The sequence below is a fragment of the Falco biarmicus genome, chromosome 4 (genome assembly GCF_023638135.1).
Source record: "Falco biarmicus isolate bFalBia1 chromosome 4, bFalBia1.pri, whole genome shotgun sequence".
Classification (NCBI taxonomy): domain Eukaryota; kingdom Metazoa; phylum Chordata; class Aves; order Falconiformes; family Falconidae; genus Falco; species Falco biarmicus.
The window spans coordinates 97,563,513-97,584,758 of record NC_079291.1 but is presented as its reverse complement, the minus strand read 5'-3'; the positions used below and the strand labels follow the sequence as shown (position 1 = coordinate 97,584,758).

The 21,246-nt window shown below is 40.8% G+C and overlaps 1 protein-coding gene across 1 annotated transcript in view; it reads left to right on the top strand.

Moving 5' to 3' along the window:
• PTPRG (protein tyrosine phosphatase receptor type G) overlaps nt 1-21,246 on the top strand; it is a 408,497-nt gene that overhangs the window by 266,677 nt on the left and 120,574 nt on the right. The window contains exon 5 of the mRNA XM_056334994.1: nt 3,016-3,111. Coding sequence (XP_056190969.1) covers nt 3,016-3,111 — 96 coding nt within the window. The remainder of the gene's footprint in view (nt 1-3,015; nt 3,112-21,246) is intronic.

The following is a 21,246-nucleotide window of genomic DNA, read 5'->3' as shown; positions in this document are numbered from 1 at the left end:
TCCATAGAAAATATTAAATTAAATATCTACTGATAAATGCATTCAATATTATGTATATTATGTATAAAAGAACAAAAATACATTAGATGCATTTACATTTTATTGTAAATTGGGGAAAACAGATGAGACTGTATTATGGAAGAGAACAATATGTGATCACATAATTAGAAAACTGTCATAATACTAATGCTCAGCGGTGTCCAGGTGTGGTTTTATGAGCAGCCTGATCCATGCAGCTTTGAGGATGTAACTTTACCATCTTCTTAACATTGTTTTTGCAGCGTATGCATGTGTAAATTATATAATAGCAACTCCCGGGAGAGTCTACTCCTAAAATGTTCCTTCTAGCTGTGTGAACACATAAGGAAGCTACTGTATGACAGATGACAATAATTTTTCATACAAGACAGTTCCCCATGACTTGATGGATGCCGAGAGAGGAACCATGCTCTCTGGAAAAACACCAGGGAGCAGTGGTAAAATGTTTCAATGTGTATGGTAATCAAGGCAGAGTGTGGTTCTTGATTAGTCTGTGAAATTGCACTGCTGAGACAAGGGATCTGAATTAAGCACTTTTTTACCAAAGCCCTTTGCACTGCTATCCAAAAGTGTATTGTAAAAATTAATTTCCTTAAAATGCCGTGAGCAAAATTGATCCAAAATGTTTTTGGCATATGCTGAACTCAGTCAGTGATGCTTTTCTTCATAAACTCCTATGGGGACTATATAGTGTTGTTTTATAGAAGGTATGCCTAATTTTAGACTTTATTTTAAAGGGGAGTAAAATGTAATTTGCGAATGTTTTGTGAGCCTTTGTCTGTGCTGGCTAAATTAAGCAATTCTACCTGAAACAAACGGTTTCTAGTTTCTACATCAATGAAAGGCTGTACCTCAGTCTAAATTTGTTCAAAGCACAAGTTGTCAGAACCTGGAGGCACCACCAACTTTGTGAGATATTGCCAGCATCTCTGTGTGTACTGGGAATAGGAAGGCCAAAATCAGGGAAGAAAATTGCTTTCAAATTTTATGAAGCTAGAGTGAGTGCCAGGCAATTTTTCCTCTTTTATTTTTTTTTTTTTTTTTTTTTTTGTAAGCTATTCCGAGTGTGGTCTTACTTTATTCTCCTGCTGAAAAAAAGTACCTCTACATCTGAAGAGATTGATCTTCACCTTGGCCTTTTCTCTATATCGTGAAGTTTTATTAGATGTATAGTACTGGCAAAGTACCTATACATTACAGCCGATATATATAGGCAGAAACCTGGGAATCAGTAAATATGAGTAGGAACATAGCAAGATTAAAGGGTATCATCTCATCTGGCAATATACAAAATTTCAGGATACGGGAATAATACTCGCACTTATGAATATGGTAGGATTTGTCATGCAGCATGATCTGGAAAAACCTAAACAGCCCCAAACAAGTTATCGGTGCCAGCAGAGCATTTGCCTGCAGCCAGACTTGCAGGAGGGAGCGATGGTCAGACCGGCAGTGTGTCAGGAGGTGTGGACAGTCTCAGCTAGACCTTACGTCTCCATTTAACTGTGTACTGTGTGGCTATTTCTTATCGCCTAGTAATGCTGTGAAAAGCCTGAACAGGTCAGGTAACTGGTGATGGGCAGCAGAGAAGCAGGAGTGAATGTGCAGGTTCAGGCAAGAAGCCAGTGGCAGAGAAGCCTGATGGGTCCATTCCTGTTTCACAGCCACGAACAGATTTTTTTGCTGGAGTCAGATGTGCACAAATAAGCATATGTGTCGGCCAAGCGTCCTGCAGTAGTGTTGCCCCCACGGACACGCCAGCGCTGGCTTGGATTGTGAAATCCATCTGTGAGGATCCCTGAAGTGGCCCCAAGGGCAACCGCGGCAAAGTCCAGTTCTTGTGCTTGGCTGTTACCATCAGGCATATGTTTTTAATTTATAACGTGTAGAGCGCACATACGACAAATGTTACCAATGCTGAATTTATTCTATGAAAATGTACGCACCTGCATGGTGTAATGTTGAGAAGGGAACGCTGCATATTTTGGATGTAAACCAGATCCCTTGGAGCAAATCATGGCTGATACAGATGGACTGACACGAGGGACGACTTTGGGAATGGAGGGGCTGAAAAACTGCTGGAGAAGCAGCAGTGTGTTAGGACAGCTGGCAGAAGTGGTAGTTCAGTTAGTGTGGTAAATGGAACAAGAACCATACAGAGAATTAAGAGCAGTAGTGCCTACAGGCGTCTGTGAGTTGCCCTTATCCATGGTATGTGTGTGTACTGAAGTGGAATTGTTCAAGAGCAGAGTGTATGAAGGAAGGTATTTCTCAGTCTTATATTTGTGTAACTCTGATATTTACTGGTTTGGGATAATCATTGTTCTCACCTGCTTTCACTTTGGATTTGCCTGATTATTAATATTTATTATTCTTCCTAAAATGACATCAAAATATCTGGTTTTGTCTCCTACATTTTGCTAAGTACTAACACTTTGGAAAAAAAAGTAATGAAATTTAACTGAAGTCAGGGAGAAGTCTGACCCTAACTGATAGTCCTGAATATCAGAGGCTCATAAAAATGCATTGCTACAGAGACAGACTTTTATCTTACAAATTGCTTTAGGAATAAAGGAATAACTCTAAACGTTTAAATCCTTTTCAGAAATTCTCTAAGGTTTTTGAGGTAAATATGTTTAGCACATTTAACAGAGTAGGAGATGGGCCTGCAGTGAGCAAAGAAATGAAGACATGCTGGCTGAAAGCACAAAGTTTACCATCTAAGCAGACTGACCATACTGTTTATCCTTGGGTTTGGTATTAAAATGCACTGCATTGACTCTGTTCCCTGGTTACTGTCCCAGTAGGGCAGTCATGCTATTAATCAAGATACTGGTTAAACAATATTGTTCAGCAGAATTCCTTTATCTCAGGTTCATAACACTGGGTTTGGGTACGACAGGTATTCATTACCTCATTTGAAAGCTGTATGAATCAACACTAATGTGATTTTATTGTTGTTTTTAATTTATACAGATGCAGATTTACTTCTACAATCCTGATGACTTTGACAGTTTTGGAACAGCCGTTCTAGAAAACAGGGTAGTAGGAGCCATGGCCGTGTTTTTTCAAGTAAGTTTAAACAAGGGCTATATCCATAAACAAAAGCATTCACCAAGTACTATTTAATTCATTGAATTGTTTCAAGCTTAATGGATGCATCTGTTTTCTTGTTCCCACCTGTCTAAGTGAAAGATATTTCATATTGTCTATGTGTGATTTAAAATGTAAATAAGTATATTTAAAAACATAATGAAAAGTTTTGCATGAATTGTTCTGATTTTATAGCTACTTTACAGATGCAGGTTGGGGAACACATTTATCATGGAACTTCCTTCACTGCTGAAGCACATTGCTGCAGTCCTCGGAATACAAACAAACCAACATGAACTGATTCTGTCTAGAGAAAACTTAAAATTCAAACATAGCTTGAGAGAAAATTAATCAATAAGTTTCATCATTCTTATCTGTAGCAGCTTCTTCTAAATTGTCATAGTAACAAGTTCTTGAACAGACCAGGTTTCCCAATGAGTGAATTTATGCATCTCCTTTTTTAAAATGCATCCCTCAAGAGCATGACTGCTCGATTAGCTCATTTGTTGGTTCAACACGCTCAAGAGTTGTGGTGCAGGGTAGAGGCTGCTGCTTGCGATGGCTGGCAGGTCAAGCCACGTGGCTGTGGTGCTCAGCAATGTGGGCTTTTTGTCATGTTGCATCAGAAATGGAGGGGGTTTTTCCCTTCTGACTTGGGGGTGAATTGAACAGAGGGAGTTGGAGCAACTCCACACAACCAGGCTGTCACAGGCAGAAAAGTGGCTAATGATGATTTGAAATGTGTCAAGGTGTTGCTTTTTCAAAAGAAAGGAAAGGAGGGAGGGAAGAACAAGGGAAAATGCTGGTCGTCTGTGAGGTTTCACACTAGTTTTTACTCTGGAAGAAAGTGATCTTACTGTTATCTTTGTGAAGCCAGATAAAAAAGAATATGGAAGCACCCATATGTAAATACCTCCCTTTTTCTTATGATGTTAAAGTGACAAGCCTGACTCTCCTGCTCAAATTAAGTAAGGTTGTCTTTTTCCATGTCACTGATTTTGATCAAATGCTTTGATAAGGAGAAAAGGACAGATCCTTGTATTGCATAAATTGCTGTAACTCTGCTGACATCAGGCTAGTGGAAGCAAGCATGTTAAATTCATCACTGTTGAATTCTGAGCACTTGTGTGGCGTTTCATGTTAGGGTAAAGTTGGTGGAGCTGTGATAATTTACAGTGGCATAGCAGGATGATTTCCCAGACTTCTTAATCTTGATGTGATGTGGAAAGCATTGGGCAAATTGAATTTGGCCTTAAAAGACAAAAGTTTAGAAACAGAACAACCAAAGGCACTGTTACTTGATTTATGCCATAGTGGGGAGCTGTACATTATGTGAGTGTGCCGTTTCAGAAGGAGCATGTGTTCTGTCATGGTGTGCAATACGTGTTGTGGCATCGTCTGTCTGGAATTTAATTGTTAAATTACCCTGGTATGCTTCACATAAGCCATGTGAAGCTCTGGCCCCATGTCGCACCATTTCCTAGTCTGTTTGTGACATTTATTCCATAAAACCTGTTTTTAGAGGATCTTAAAATTGTAGTGGGACTGTATTTTGTATTCCCCACCTGCAAAGCCAGGTGTGATGCTTACTGCAAGTCCCACTTTGCACGATTCCAAGGGAGCCATTAAACTCACTAAAAATAACCTAAAATAGTCTGTAATGCTGTTAAAAAAAGCCATCTTTGATTGTAAGAGACCTCAGGCTCTTTCAGACCACAATCGAGCATTGCAGTCCCCTCAGGGAAGCAGAAATCTATACTTTTCATCATTTCTAGCCCTGCAGGCCACAGGACATTAGGCTGTAAAGTCTGGATGATGGTGCAGCTGGGCTCCTCTGCTCCAGGAGCCGTGAAATCTGAAGCCATTACTGATAAACAGTCTCTGATCTCTTCCAGAGAGTGGGGGTAAGGTAACTCCTTGGCAAAGTGACCCAGGGACCACCTGTTTTGCGGCTGCAAGGAAATGGAGGGTGGGGGGGTGGGTATTGCTTTCCTTGCCTTTGGGCTGAAGTGATAAATCAGTGGTGTGCCATTAAACAACTGAGTGCATCAGGTCTTCTTTCTGGGTAGCTCTGCTCCAAGATGGAAAGTTAGCTGCCAAGAAAGATTTGTAGAGGCCAAAGTCCCCGTTCTGGAAGGGTATGTGCCCCATCCCTGGCAGTGTCCAAGGCCAGGTTCGACGGGGCTTTGAGCAACTTGGTCTAGTAGAAGGTGTCCCTGCCCATGGCAGCAAGGTTGGAACTAGAGGTCTTTAAGGTCCCTTCCTACCCAAACTATTCCGTAATTCTATGAATTCTGGCCCATGTAAGTAAAGTCTAAGGACTTCCGTGTGGCAACCACTATTTTGGCCAACATGAGGGTTTTCCAGAACTTGTCCCATAGAGCTTGAGTTTGTGTACATAGGGTTATTAATTGGTGGTCATAATCCTTTGCAGATCCATACTGTGTTTCACCAAGATGCTGTTTAGGTTCCTTCAACTGCGTATCATGCGCTGGAGCTGGTAAACCACAATTTGGAAAAACCTTTACAGTTTTGTTCAGAAATACTTGGTGGTTTTGGCCTTGCTCCCCAAGGCACCATGTGGATAATCTTGCCATGGGTAGTATTTCATACAGCTAATTTAAAAGCTGTCTTTTAAAACTGATTCTTAGTAACTTCTGAATGAAATGTCCTGAAGATGTCCATGGTCGCATTTTGATTGGCAGCTTTGACTATTCAAACACTAATTTTATAGTTTGCTGTTTTCCAGAGCTGTAGTCCCATCTCCAACTCATTTATCTAGAACAGCTTAAAAATTCATTGCAATTGAGGTCATACTGTTTTTTAGAAATACATTCAAATACTGAATTGTGCATGCTTTTCTATGTAAATATTTTAACACGGAAATTATTGGCTAGGTTTGCCTTCGAGTCAAGACTTGGATTTTTGCTAATGCATTAATGCTGTGTTGGAATGAATGTGTACTGCACTGACTGAGTTTATAGTCTGGCAGGTGTTTTTTGTTTGACTGATGTTCACAAATGTTCCTTTGAAAATCAGGTTCTCCAGTGAGTGAACATTATACTGAACTATATAATTATTGGTGAAGCATTAAATAATTAAGAACCCTCTTTCCTCCTTTTTAAATAATTTAACTTGGACTTTATAAGAATTTTCCTTATTGAATTCACTGTTTCAGGGTAATTTCCAGGTGAAGTACATTGGTTCTGAACCTGGATAATTGAAGCACTTGGAACTTTGTTGAAACTGCTAATTAAATCTATGTTTTTCTCTTTGCTTTCACTGTAAATTGTTGATAAATTCTATTTCTGTTTGCATGCTGCAGGTCAGTTCTCCTGGCAAATAACAAAAATTACTAGTTAAAATCAAGAAACAATTCTTGCATATAATAACTGCCTTAATTGTACATCTTTGTATTTCATTGTGGATAGACACTCAGAGAGTCTCACATAAAAGAGCACTGTGGGGACTCTATGGAAGTTATTCTTAATAGGTAAATGAGACAAGCTGGCCTGAAATCTCTAACCAGACTTTGAAAGCTGCTTTTTGCACCGGAGTACAAGCTGTACAGTGAACAGATATGTTGAGAAAAAGGGTCCCATAATATTTGGTCCCTTTTCTGACCATAGCGTCACTTCAAGCATCATGCTGAGGACTATTGCAAATATAGGGGAGTGCAGTAAGTAAAGCAAAAGATGATTTGACTCTGCTGAAAATTCCTACAGACTTCTGTTCTGTAGCTGTGTATTTGGGGCAGAATGAGGTGCCTCACTGTGCAAAATCTGAACAGCAAATAAACAAAACCTTGCACCATGCTGTGGTGTTTCCTTCAAAATCCTCTCTCATCCTCACTGAGGCCCAGTGAGTGTAATAGAGGAGCAAAGTGATTTAGGAACCTCTGATCTTTTTCTTTAGTTCAAATTATTTTAAAATTTATTCAGCTGGAGCAACCTGAAGAGGGGACACGGGAGCTGCAGCCTACTGTATATACATCAGGTATCATGGTTATTAACGCCCATTGAGGGTGGAGGAATCAGTGGGGAAGATGGCCTTTTTGTTAAAAGTAGGAATGTCTGTGGGAAAAAGTGTGTTTTGAGAGGGAGAGGGGATCAGAGTGTTAAACAGCAATGTGAGTCAAAAAACTCTTGGGTTTTTGTTGATAAAGGGAGCTCACCTGTTATTTTAGCAAAAATCCAAATTGTCTGGAGACATGAGATAATGCCAATGATTTCTCTTTGCCTCCTGTTTTCAGGAGAAAACAATGTGACAATTCCTATCAGTATTGGGGTTACCTGGTGTTTCTCAAAGCGAAGCTAGCGCTAGCGGAAGATGCTTAACCACGTATCCGCTGCCTCCCGCCAGTAGTACCCTCTTGGTCTGCAGTGAAGGCGTCTGGGTTTGCAGATCCGGTAGTGCTGCAGCGACGGCACCCATGTGCAGGGGCTCAGAGTTTTGTGCACCTTAAAAGGTGCCTGTGGCTGCACGCTGAGGCCCACTGATCCGCTGAAACACGTAGCCGGTCCCAGTCAGGCAGATTGCAATGATCCTGACGTGAATAGCTGGGGCACGTGCTTAATTTCAGCACGCATAAGGTTCAACTTGTACTTAATGATATTCTGGCTCCAGGCCTTGATTAATTATCAGGCTGAGCCAGTTTTGAAGCAAGCCAGGAGTGGAAGGGAAGGCCCAGATTTCTCACTGGTCCCTGAGTCATCCATTCGTATATGCACATGTAATACATATTTACAAGTCACATTTAAAATGAGTAGTTACTTGGATTAAATGCATTCAGACATATTGCTCGGCTCTGTTTTAACCATCTAACAATATAATTCATTGCACACTTCACTACTTGCTTTATTAAAGCCAAACTTAAATGTGTTCAAAACAAACATATTGCTTTTGCATTTGAAATATTCATCTTTTGGGCCTGTGGTAGATTCATTACAGCAGAGAATACTTCATTCCTTGATTACTGCTGTGAAAAGACACAATACTGATTCCCTAAGCACTCATCAAATATTCGATAGCTCAGAAATTCAGGAGGAGGTGATGGAATTCTTGTTCCTACAGGGAGGGCATATAAATCTGTTTTATTATTTGCACAGAAAACCATCAGTGATTAGTTACTGTATCTCAGGTACTCAAACAAATCATCTCTAAAGAAGTTAAAATAAAAATTAATTTTAAAATAACTTTTAGCAATGGTTTCATCATTAAAATTATCTCTGTAATGATGAATGATGTTGATACCTGGATCACTCAAGAGCTTTAGCAGTGCAGGGCTAGATTTTTAAAGGTAATTAGTACTTGACAGCAAATATGCAACTAACAGTATTTTCAAAAGTAAGTGGGATAAAAGCCCAGAGGTTTACAGGTCTTAGACTGTAATTTTACTTTTCATTTTCTTTTCCAATACTAACATTCTTTCACGGTTGTTAAAAAAAATAACGTGTAGCACTTTTACATCTATGTGTATGTTGTATGTAAATGTCTTTATATTTCCTACTAATTTGCGTATGCAGAGATTTGTTCTTCAGTAAAACAAATACCAATTGTGGCCTTGCTTTTTGTAAGTTTTTTTTGGTAGTAGTTCTTGGTGTGCTTTATGAAGGCAACCAATAACTCACTTTTCACAGGACCTAAATGACCTAAACACAGAATAAATTGGTGGAACACCATCAAAGCCCTTGAATACTTGGCACAAATACGCTTTTTTTAGTGTATGTTTCTCAAATAACAGAATTCAAGTTTTAACTTCCCTAGAAGCCTTTTTTATTCCTTTTTCTTCCCCTTCATTAAGTGTTTCATGGGCTTGCCATCATAACTAAAGAAATTCAACAAGTGCTTTAAATACAGTAGCTGTTGAGAAAACTGTATCTGGTAGGAGACCAGGTTCCTGTGTTCCCATCTTGATTCCTGGCAATTCCCTAATTCCACCTCTCCCTTACTATAAAGCTGAGCATTTAAAATCTGAGCAAAACTAGCTTGATTGTGAAAATAAGAAGGGAGAGGCAGGCGTGCGCTTCTGCTGAAACATTATATCCACCTACATGAAGTATAATCACTGCTTCAGTGTTTAGGCAATATCTTAAAGGTGATTTGCAGTAGTTCAAATAACATGTAGCATCATTAACACACAGGGCATCATCCAGAGTCATTGAGAAGCTTTTCATTTATTTTAATAGACTTCAGATACATGTAAAGACCTTAAAATTAAATTACAGTATTAATTCTTTTAATGGTTACATTAGAACCCGTGGTGTTTTAATAATAGTAGCTTATGAATAATAAAACAATTATTATTGATTGGCAGTACTATTATTTAGTAATTAGTACAGGTATTTTTTTATCATCTTCATAACATGAGAATGTGTGCAAGCTAAAGATACTTACTCAATGCCTTTACAAATCATAATTTATATTTGTCAAAATATTTATGTACTAGTAACTCTCCATGTAACGGAGGACAAGCAAAACAATTTGAAATGTGTTCTTGCTCACTAAGTCCAGTTTCCCAGCATTTTTAAATTGTCGCAGCTGTTTAAAACCATTAGTTGTTGCTAATAAAAGCAGTACTAGGGCCCTTAAGTGGTTGAAGAATAATATAGAAATACAAAGTAACTACCCTGGCATATAAAGACCAGCAAGTCAGAGTAGGTAGAGATGGTCGGTACACCACTGAGAGTACATGTTCTGAGAAACACCTTGTACAATACCTGTAATGATGTAGAAGGCAAATATTCATGAAAAGTGTCTGTTTCTGGAAAATATATTCTACCTTTCCATTAAAGAAAATAGAAATAATTTTTTAAACTAAGCCCCAAATTCAGATTTTTATTTCAACTTCTGTTGAATGTTTCTTTGGGAAATATGAATATTTTTGAATATTTTATGTAAAAGAAGAAAGGAAGGGGAGAACAGATGGGGAATAGCTCTGTGAATAAAAAATATATATCCAGTTTCAATTTTGGTGCTTATTGATTTTCAAGTGCTTAAAAATGAGACTTTAACTTTATTCTGATTCATACCTTTGCCCAGACTGCTCATGTTTAATAGCAAAATTGCTGTTTACAGCAGAGATTTTTTAAAAAAAATTAAAGTCTCTTGTAATAAGGTTCTTCATCTTTTATTTTAGTACATAAATGAGTAGGCTGACTCTTGAGAGTACTAAGCAAACAATTCTTGATGAAGTCTTGAGTTTAACAGGGAAGCTTCCAGAGTGTTCTGGCAGTGGAGTGAGATGCTGTTGTGAGATGGGCAGCGCTGCAGCCTTTCTTGAAGGATCATAGCTTGAAGCAGGGCAGGCAGGTAGGGAAGCAGCAGGCTGCTGGGGTGGTTGAGCCCTGGGACTTCACCAAGGAAAAGCCACGAGCGCTTTGGGGAGCTGGGATGGGGTCGGGCTGTGAGCCTGGTGATGTTCATCAGTCATGCTGCTCTGGGCCTAAGAAACGAGGACTTTGTTAGCTGAAATGTGCAGGTGAAAAGCAGGCCCTTTCACCTGGGGGGCTTTTGAACCAGATAATCTTCAGCACTCCAAATTTTCTGTCCATTGACAACAGCAGCGATACGCACCTTTGCTGGTGGGGTCACTGTGCAGAGCCTGGGCTCCTGGTGTCCCTCATTTCAGACCCCATACCAACATCAGCAGTTTCTCTTGGTGTGCAGGGTACTGTGGGCTTGCACGTTCTCATTCGCGTGGCTGCACGTTTGTCACAACTTATCTGTGAAAAGCAGCCCACGTGGCTAACTCTGGGGCTGCTAAGAGCAGAGGTGTTCACAACAGCAGCCTGAACATCCTGAGCAAGCGTGCTCGGAGGAGTGAGGTACAAATGCATGAGCAAAAGCGGGGCTGGATTTGGAGGCAGACAGACTGACAGGGCGGCTGAAACAGATCGTTCTTGGAAGCAAACACATCGTTCTGCTTCTGCTTGCCTGTGTTCTGCCAAGAGGCATTTGCAGTCTCTAGATCATGATGGCTGCAACCTGCTGTGTTGAAACTTTTCTATCCACAGGCTGACTGTGCAGTGTAGAAAGATAATCTACCTTATGTGCATTTCTTCATTGCCCAAGTTATCGTCTTCCTTTCCCTTCTTCTCTTCAGCTCTGTGAACTCGTTCATGGTATTTTCCAAGGAGGCAGAAGAGCAGGAAGGCTGGTTTTGTGAGGTGACCTCCAAAATGCAGTAGTTTCAATTAAAGCAGTTTTGTTAGGTTGTGGTTTAAAGGATATGGTCTGTACTGAAAGCGGTGTCATGCAGTTCTTTTTACAATGCAGACCAAAATACCAGAATGCAGAGTCTGTGACTTTTATTTGGTTTTTAGGCTCAGATATATCTCGAGAAATTAACTTCTAAAGTATTTGGAAAAAAAACTCTAATTGAAGGTAAAAGATAGATTTATTTATTTATTTATTCTCCAAATGCACTGTAAATGCTTTCTTAACTGCAAAGTTTGAGATCGTAACTTGTGCTGTCACTTCTCAGGTTTGGATGCAGTAGTAAGGAGGGTGGGTAACAACGGTGATGGGTTATCGAGTGACCTTAGCTGTTTGTGATAAATTGCAGTCCTTTAATGTATTTAACAGAAACATCACAATTATTGATGCTAGAAAGGAACTGTAAACTTTCTTGCTGTTAAAAGGACTTGGAATCCAAAGTTGTGCGACACTACAAATTTTAAAAACACTCTGTACATTTTATGGGGTCTCTCCTCCTCAGTATCTTGAACCATTAATGAGAGCTGGTTGTGTGCATTGCAGGGGGAATAGATCTCTGCACTTTCCCAGTTGAATGTTCATTTGAATGTCAGGATCACTGTCTTTCAGTTTACAGCATTGTAAACATTTTTGACTTGCAGCTTTTTTGCTTTCCCAATGCTTCCTAATTGATTAATGTATTATGATTAATCCCAGGTGGGATGCCATTATTAACTTGCTTCATTAAATTACATACCAATTTGTTAGCCTTAATTCTCATAATTGTCCCCTCATATTTTAGTGGCTTTATTTGAATAACTTGCCCTAAGAACTTGATCAGCATGCATTTGTATGTTCTTTTTCCTCCCTTTCCTTCCTCTCATTCTTGACGTTCAGAAGTGGAGTCAGTTTAGGAATATTTATAGTGTCTAGTGTCAGCATCTTAAACACAGTAATTTACTTCTCTGTGATGTAAAAATATCCTGTCTTTAAAAAAAATAAAACAGCACTTTTGTAGCCATACCATAAAAATCTTTAAATTGACAGAAAAATATTTTGTGGAGTTTTCATTACCAGACTCCTGAAAATGACACTTAGATGTCTAATATGTAAAAATTACAGTTCTCAGTCTATAATCTCACCCTCTCTGTGGTTCAGGAAGATTGATACTCAGGAAGTCTGCTGATTATAACCATTAGACTAAAAAACAAATTAGTTCCCTAACTACGGTAATGCTTTTTGCATTTTACTCTCTGATGTGCTTTGTGGATGCATCACGTTGTCACTTCACCAAACATCACAAAGCAGACCTAGGGCAGGATGCCGTGAGAGCTGGGTCGAAGTGGTCCCCCAGCCTCCATGCAGGCTCCCATCACTCGCCTGTTGTCTGCTCTAGGAGAGGGACAACAGCCCCTTGTAGCGTCTCTCTTTGTGTCTTTGAGCACTGATAAGCCATTGAACATGGCTTGTTTTCTTTGCTGCAAGTATGTTTTCTCCTCTCTGTGATAGCAATGATTGCTTCATCCCCTTCTTTCTCACATGTTCCAAATCTGGTGCATTTTGACATGACCTTTTTTGTTTCAGAAAAGGAAAGAGAAGCTGGAAATAAGGTATCTATTTTTTGCTATGCACGTCTTTGGAGAGTTTTGATAGAATTGGTCTTAGTTACAGAATCAAAGGAGATGTAAAGCTGTGTGTTCATCTTTCTCTTCTCAAGTGCAGCAGCTGCCTCTGATAAGTCCCTGTTTTCTCCCTGTTGTTAAACATCCAGCCTGGGTTCCAGGAAGATCGGGTTTTATGCCTATCTGCTTACCTCTTTTTTAAATTTAATTCGATTTCTTTTTCTGCAAAAAAACATCCTCTGTAGCCATCCGGGACTCATACCCCATTTGTCGCTCAGAGGACTAATCAAGTCAATTACATGCAGTTTACATTCATGGGCTGTAGATGGAGAAATCTAACATTTCAGGCAGGAAACTCCACCTCTCCAGTCCACATCACCCAGTTCTGCAGGATTTTGCACAGGATTTGTGTACCCCTTAGAAAAATTACACTTGTTTTCATCCTCTGTACCTTTCATGAAACTGTAGTCTTCATATGTCTCTGGTTACCGGTTAGTGTTATGGCACATTTTAAGTGAAGGTGAGCACAGGATCTATTCATAAATGATTGCCTAGTTTCACTTTGCGCCATAAAAGTGAGATTGGTTGTAAAGTCTGAATACATAAAATAGATGGGTAAAATTGGGGCTTCCTTTGCTTTAGATCTTCTGGCTCAGATGAAAAAGTTATTCTTATTAAATTTAAGCTGTTCTGCCTGAAGAATTATTACTGTAGTTCTCAGATATAACAGTGCCAAGTTTCTCCTAGTATTGGCAATAATAAACAATGTAAGCTTCGGATAGAATTTCCTGGGTAGCATACCAAACGTTCTAGAAAACCTTCTCGGACAGCAGCTAATACATTTTTAATACAAATAAAACATAATTCTTTAGTCTTGTTTCAGTTTGATCCCTAAGGTAGAAAAAGTATACCGACTATGCATAATTTATGTATTTGTTTGAAGTGTTTACCCAGATACTCCATTCACAGAGTCTCTTTTTTGTTAATAGGTTGCTGCGAGATGTAAGAATCACTTAGGGCTCAGATTGTACAAATAAATGGAACGTGTCACTTTTATATGATCAGTGAGGTGGCTACGTAGTAATGCTAATCCTGCCTTCGTCCACGCTGCCCACCTCATCCATCCTTAGCCCAGTCACTGAACAGGTCTGGCTGAAATGTCAGTATGTTTATCCCAGAATGTACGTGATGTGAAAGCATGGAAGTATGCAAGGGAGGGAAGGGGAGCAGTTGGGAGCAGAGGGTGCTGCCCACCCCTTTCGGGGACAGCATGGATTGGTGTTGGGTTGGCATGTCCCTGTAAGCACCACCCCAGTTATTGCCAACGATACGTGTGGTTTCCTGTATATTACTGTATAATTCTGAAAAGTTACACATGGTGCAGAGCAAGCATGCAGGAAAATATCCCTCGGTAATTTAATTATAATCTATCCTAAATTATTGTAAATCCAGTGTTACAGATTGCTGCCGGAGGGTTGAGTTGTTGCTGGGTTTTGTCATTTGTAGTTTCTGTGCTGCAGGACAACTGTGGGAGAGGTGATTATTGAGGGTTTTCTGAGCCGGTGGTTTTCTTTCCAGAGGTCAAAGGCAGGCAATGAAAGTAAATCAGAGCCTAGTCTGGTCCCTTTCTTTATTTCTTTGTACAGAGGCAGACATTTGTATGTATGGCTGATGGCTTAACTGATAATGCTGATGGCATATTGCCCCCAAAAATAATTCTGCAGCCGAGATGGCAGCTTGCCCAGAGCAATCCTTGTATCTGATGTTTTGCCACCCATGAATCTAAATCAGAAATCTTCAAGTCCATAGAGTGGAGATGGGAGTGTGTAAACTTGGGAACCCTTTTACAGCGTAATTTTAGTAGCTTTCAGACGTGTCTTCTACATCTAAGATTCACTGAAAAGCACAATAATCCAACTGAGATGATGATTCTGAAATTAGCTAAATAATCCAACTGAGATGATGATTCTGAAATTAGCTAAATGGTCCCAGTTTGAGTAATATTAAACCTCCCTTTGTTTTAAGCTCAGGTGTGTTTGCATCAGAGTTCCCTGAACAAAAGCAGCAAAGAAGTCGGGATGTGCTTTTATGCACATTAAGCTCTACTGGAGATAGATGAGAGTCAAGAATGCCAGTCACCATGTTATCCTGTGCCGAAAATTGAAATATGTGTTAAATAAAGATTGCATGAATCTGTTCACAGCATCTCTGAATAGTGATTTTTCAGAGGCTTGCAAGATGGAGCAGGATTTTTCCTATGAGCTTACAGTGTTTGCAACTGTTTCACAGCTCTGGGAGCACTGAGAAGCCAAAGAAAAGCCGCCTGGCTGAGACCATGAGAAAAGTATTTAGCTGCTGATTGTAACTGTACCATCAAAAATGCATCGTAATGTAGTCATTTTCAAGAGTAAAGAGACTTTCTGAAAGAAGGTATTGGTTTCACAGCATCTGTACTGTATCAAATGACGCCGAACTGGAGATTTGGCAAACTGTTCTTTATGAGTAAAATGATGTACCACGTTAGAAAGTAGCTTGGTTATTAGAAAGCTCAGTCTTGCTCCTGATAAAATGGATTTTTTACTGTAAAATTCATCTTTACTTGCAGCAAGAATATTGCTGAAAGAGATTAACTTTGGATCTCAATGTGTTTTGTAGTGTGTCTCATGTTATTTTAAGGCTGTAAATATATTAGCTGATCTGTAAGCTTCGCTTAGGTTACTGCTTTCTGGGCTTTTGAAGAAACAGGTTCATGTTATGCAGGAATCAGGGTGATTGAATTAAATCACCCCTTTTGATATTCATTTTTCCCTCAGGATCATGCTACCCGATCAATGTTTAAAAACAGCTATATGAGTAAGCATTGATTAGAAAGCAAAGCTCCATAACCCTAACAGCTAAACTAGTTAATTTTTTGTGTGTACTTTGTCTGTGGTTTTCATCACATTACGCACATGGCTGTGTTTTAGAAGCAGTCAACATAAAATTATTTCCTTACACCTTCCTTCCCCCTTACCTACCTTGCCACCTGGCAAACAGTCTTTATCATATCTAGATCCTATAAAAGCATCTAACGTAATTTGAAATGTTCTTGTGTGAAACATGATTAGACTACATCAATCACTTTTCAAAGTTCTTTTTTCCCTGGATTTTGTACTCTAAACCACTAAAAAACACATGCTTTTATATCCTGCTGCATTTTGTGGGAGACATGAGCAGACAGATAGTTCCCCATCTGAGGTGACCCAAACTTGTTACTCTCCCCAAGTACTCTCCCAAAGTGCATACCAGTCAAATTAAGCTTTAGGTTTATGTTTTGGAATGCTGTCCTCTTGCCAACTCATTACCAGTGATATGGGTAAGCAAACTGTTGCCTTCTGCTATTCCAGATATCTATGGAGATTTATTATATTTCAGCTAATAAGCTTACCTTCTCTAATAGCACACAGCCCACCCCACCTTATGGCTAGACTTGTCTCTTCTCATAACTTGGGCAGAGAATTCAAGGCCAGAAGTAAAGCTGGCTTTTAAACCTGTCTGGGTAGAGCTGTTTGGTGGTCCCTGGGTTGTGGATGGAAACACCCATTATTTGTGAGTCTGAACTCGCTTGTTATCTAGACCAGCTCTGCACTAGCCCTCAGGTCGATACCGATACCTCTCTGTGGACAGATGGTGGTGGGAGAGGGGGGTGATGCCTGGGCAGGTGGTACCACCTCGGTGTGCTGCAGGGCCATATGGGCCCTCAGGTTTCAGAGAAACTTGGTCTGTGCATGCAGTACAGCTGGCTGCTACCACACCTGTCTAATAGAGTTGCTGAAAGGCTATATAAATTCATGCTGAGCTATGGAGATTATCTCTGTCAGCTGTTCTTGTGTCAGAAGCAATTTTTTTTAATGCTGCATATATGTCGTAAGTGCCCAGGCTATGCCTACCTCTTAGGAAGTATCCTCTTTCTTCCTTCATTACTGCTTGCATTGCATCTGAGGCGTATAACTAGTGTCTTACCCCTAAAAATAGAAGAATTTTTTATGCCTTCCTTATCATGCCATATATTAAAATGTTTGCTTCCCCCCCCCCCCCCCTGAAATCTGCAGAGCTGAGCTGCAGATGCAGGTGCATCCTACCAGTATGCAGGGGTTACAGGCCAGTTTGCAGAGAACGTGGGATGCTACGGCATCCAGCTTTTGAGCACTGGTGCTCGCTGCTGTTGGCTCTGGAAAGCCTCTCATCCTCACAGCAGCCATCAGTGCAGTGCTCCTTGTTTGTGCGTTACAGCTGGGCTGGAATTCAGACTATGTTGGGTCACAGGTATTTTGGGGAGAATTGCCTATGCAGCCTGGCAGCAAACATGTCCCTTTGCGACAGCCCTCTGAGGATTGCCCTGACAGAGTATTGGCTTTTTACCTTGCTCCAGACCAGCTCAAGCTTTTGGCAGGGAAAAGCCCAATGCAGGCTGCGGTATCAGTTGCATGTGGTCATATGAGCGTGGTGACATCAAAGGACCATGCAGCCTGCCAGGCTTTTGAGAGGAGAGATAATAAACTTTTCTAGAGGTGGATACCAAAACCGAGGTTGTGGCAAAGCATGTGCCTGGAGCCTGGATGCTCCAGCTGACTGGCCACGGTGTCGGTGATAGGATCATAACCAGCGTACATGATCTGTGGACACTTAGGAGTTAAAGCGCTGGGGTGTGAAAAGAAGTGAAAAAGAAGGAGGTAAACACCTCAAATTAATAGGCAGGTTCGCTGGCAAGCAGATTCAGAGTGTGTGAGAGGACAGGAGATGGAAGACCCTTCCTGAGAGCATTCCTGTGTACACCCACCTGCAGGAAGTGTCTTCACTGCTCTGGGTCAGACTAGACTTGTTCAAAGAGCACCTTTTGTTCCAACCATGTTTTAAGTTTTGTTTTAAATCGTATTCAGTTGCATTTTATTTCTTTTCTCCTACCTTTCCCTGCGATGTTGAGATTCTGGTAATTTTGAAGTTAGATCCTGTGTAGGAGGAGGGCTTCCTGACCAGAGCCAGAGCTTGAAAATCCCCTCCACAGATGGGTCATGCTCCACAGGAGCACCGGAAAAATGTAAGAAACCTGTGGAGCAGAGGCATGAAGGCTAGAGCATCCTGGGGAGATCTGTGGCTTTAAGACTATCACCTACTCACAGTGATTGGATAGCATTCACTGTGCCACTGCTGAAATGTAGAACATCTTGAAACAAGCATACATGTCATGTTAGTTTTTGTATTTCTTTGTATTTCAAGAGGAAGAAACTGCTGCCACAAACTGAATGTTTCCCAGGCTTTTAATGCACTTATGTTCTAAGTGGGTTTTCTTCTGTACGATAATTTCCCCATTTCCTCTAAACACAAGCCATGATACTTGTTGAAAGGGTTTTGTAAGGAACTGAGTGAGTTGTTGGGTCATTCTAACCGAGTGAAAAATAAACAGCTTGACATATGATCCTCACTGTTGCGCATAGTGTTACACCAGGTGAAATGGGGGGGGGGGGGGGGGGGGGGGGGGGGGCGCGGGTTTTGAGCTCTACTGTTATTGCTGCAGGAACTTGAGTAGCTTAGAAGCAGCTAAGAAAATTGCAGGCCACATCCTGCCGTTTTTAATTCAGTGGCTTGAAGGAGACTGAGATAAGGACTGCCTCATCGCACCTGCTTCTTGGAGCACTACTGCTGTGGCTGCCCTGCTGCTGGTACCCAGCCTGGCTGAGGGATGTGGCTCTTGGTGCACCTGCACTTCATGCCCATGAGCTCTGGAGTCCTGGGCAGTCCTGCAGCTGGTGTCCTTGGCACCCTGTCTGCTGGCATCCAAGTCTCCCTTGGATAAGGCCACTTGCCACCCTCAATAGCTGAGGCTACTTCTTTCCCTTGTCTCTATGAAGGACATCTGGGTGGGGGTGGGAGGGCACAGGGACTTCTGTGGTGATGCAGGAGGCCGGGGGTGGAGAGGAGGAGGTGGCAGAGTCGTGCAAGGGTGTGCGAGGGGTATGTGGAATGGTTTGGGAAGAGAGGATGCTGTAGTGTTGGAGGAGACAGAAACAGCTCACTGGGTGGGAAGAGAGAGCGAGGAGGAGGTGGCAGGTGGGCGATGGAAGAGGGAGGCAACTCAGAAATGAGAACGGAGGCAGACGTGAGGAAGCTCTGAGGATTAGATGGCGCTTTCTGCCTTAGGTACCATGAGCACTGAACTGCACAGGTTTATGGCGTTTTGCAGAGCTGCACACACCTGCAAGAACTTAAATGACACTCGAAATTTAAGAAGGATAAGTGAAGATGGAAGAACTTGCTTGAAAGAGAATTACAAATACAAAAATGTATCTTAGTTGACAGACTCATCCTCTTGTGCCAGAAAGCTGTTAATGAACACCACTGGTCTAACAGTGGATTCTTGTACCACAACGATGCCTGGAAGCCGGAGAGCCCTCCTGACCCATGGCTGCTACATTACACATGGGGAATTTGCTGTAGCAAAAATTCCTGCAGCAGTTTCGGTAGATGAGTTCACGTCAATGTCCTTAAAAATGAGGTAAAAGGAATGGCAAGCAAACTACTTTGGAGTTTGATGTTTCAAAGTAAGAGAGAAAAAAAAATCTGCCCTACAATAATTTGTTTTCATTGGATCTCTAATTTAATTGTGAGGTGAGGTGTGGTTGTCGTTGGGGAAGTGGCTGTGTAACTTACTTGACATTTCTGCATCCTTTGTATTTGTGACTCATAGATGCCGGCTTGAGTCATCTCGCACTGGCGGGCTGGAGGGAGCCGCTGCTGTTGTGGGGAAGTGAGCCGAGGGCAGTGCTGGGAGAGAAAAAAATGAGGATTTTTCATACAGAATGAATGAAAGATGTTGGGAAGCTGAGATGACTGCTTTTCTTCATTTTAAAGGGGTGATTGCTGTGACCTCTCTCACCAAAATCCTTTGTGTTGGATGGAAGAGAAAGAAAAGGCTGGAAATCTCTGCTGCATCCTAGGCCAGCTTAGCTGGAGCAATTAAATTATAAACCCCTGCAAAATGCTGGGGTTCCAGATGCCCGTCTGAGCTGTTCCCTTCCACCCTTTGCATTTTGCCTAGCCCATTTTCTTGTTTAGCCATCAGATTTCATTGTTTTATTTTTAAAAAAGAAGAACTTTTTTTTTTTTCTCAGTTGCACATGTTTGTACCAAATTCAAGCCAGGAGCAGAAGAAATTGAAAGCTAACTTCCATTCTTGGTTTCACAGTTTTGAGTTTAGCCTCTCCAAATGTGTGAAGCTGTATATCAAAGAGTGGGTGCTGTAGGATGATCTGGTTGTAGTGCTTGTTATATTTTTTTCATTACACTAATTCATTTTCCTCCCTACTTAGGTCACAATGGTTATTCTTGCCTAAAAACTCCTGTAAATTGAGCAGATTGTGGAAACTCTAAAAGAGACTCAACTATTTTTTTTTCCCCTTCTTTTTTTTCTTTTTTTTTTTTTAAACTCAGATGGTGAGAACAGTTTATAACTGATGGCAGTTTTTATAAAATAGCCTCCATCCTGATAAAATGTTACCCCCTGGTGTGTCATTTTTCCAGCTGAACTGCTGGTAGGATTGAGAGATCTTGCACACTGCTGCTTAAATAAGTAGACTACATGCTCTATGAAGAAATCATATTATTTTCTCAAAGGAGAACAAGTAGGCTCAGTGCACCAAAATTGCTTTAAATAAACTTGCAGCTACTCTAGCCTTTTTTTTTTGCGCAGCTGCAGATGGTAAAGTCTATCAATCAAGCTTTCCCAGCTTTGAGAATCTGCCACTGAAGCTGTCTCTCCTCTGTGTTGCAATTACATTTTTGTCTTTTACAGAGTTTTGTATCTTAGATATTCTATTGCTACTAATCAGATTGCACTTTTGGGCTGCAGATAACTTTTGGTTTTCCTCAGATATATGTGTATTAAGATCTTCCAACGATTTGTTAATTAAATATACTATTCACTTGCAGTAAATTAGCTGTATCATGCTTTCAAAGGGCAAGGATACTTTGGGGAAATTAATGCTTACCTTATCAATGGAATGAGTCAAAGTTCAGGCAAACAAGTGGCTTACAAAAAGAAAGGAAAATACATTGTTGGCTGTTTCTTACCATCCTGGTGGTTGCAAATCTTGTGATAGTGAATAGAGGTAATGCTGCAGGGGGAAGGCTGCAAAGTCTTCCTCAGCCTGGTGAGCTGATCAGTCAGCTGCCAGCATCTGTACAACACTCGATCAATGTTTCTATTCACTAACAAAGAAATTCAGTGTGGACAAACACAACGTACTCTGAGCTGGGTTAT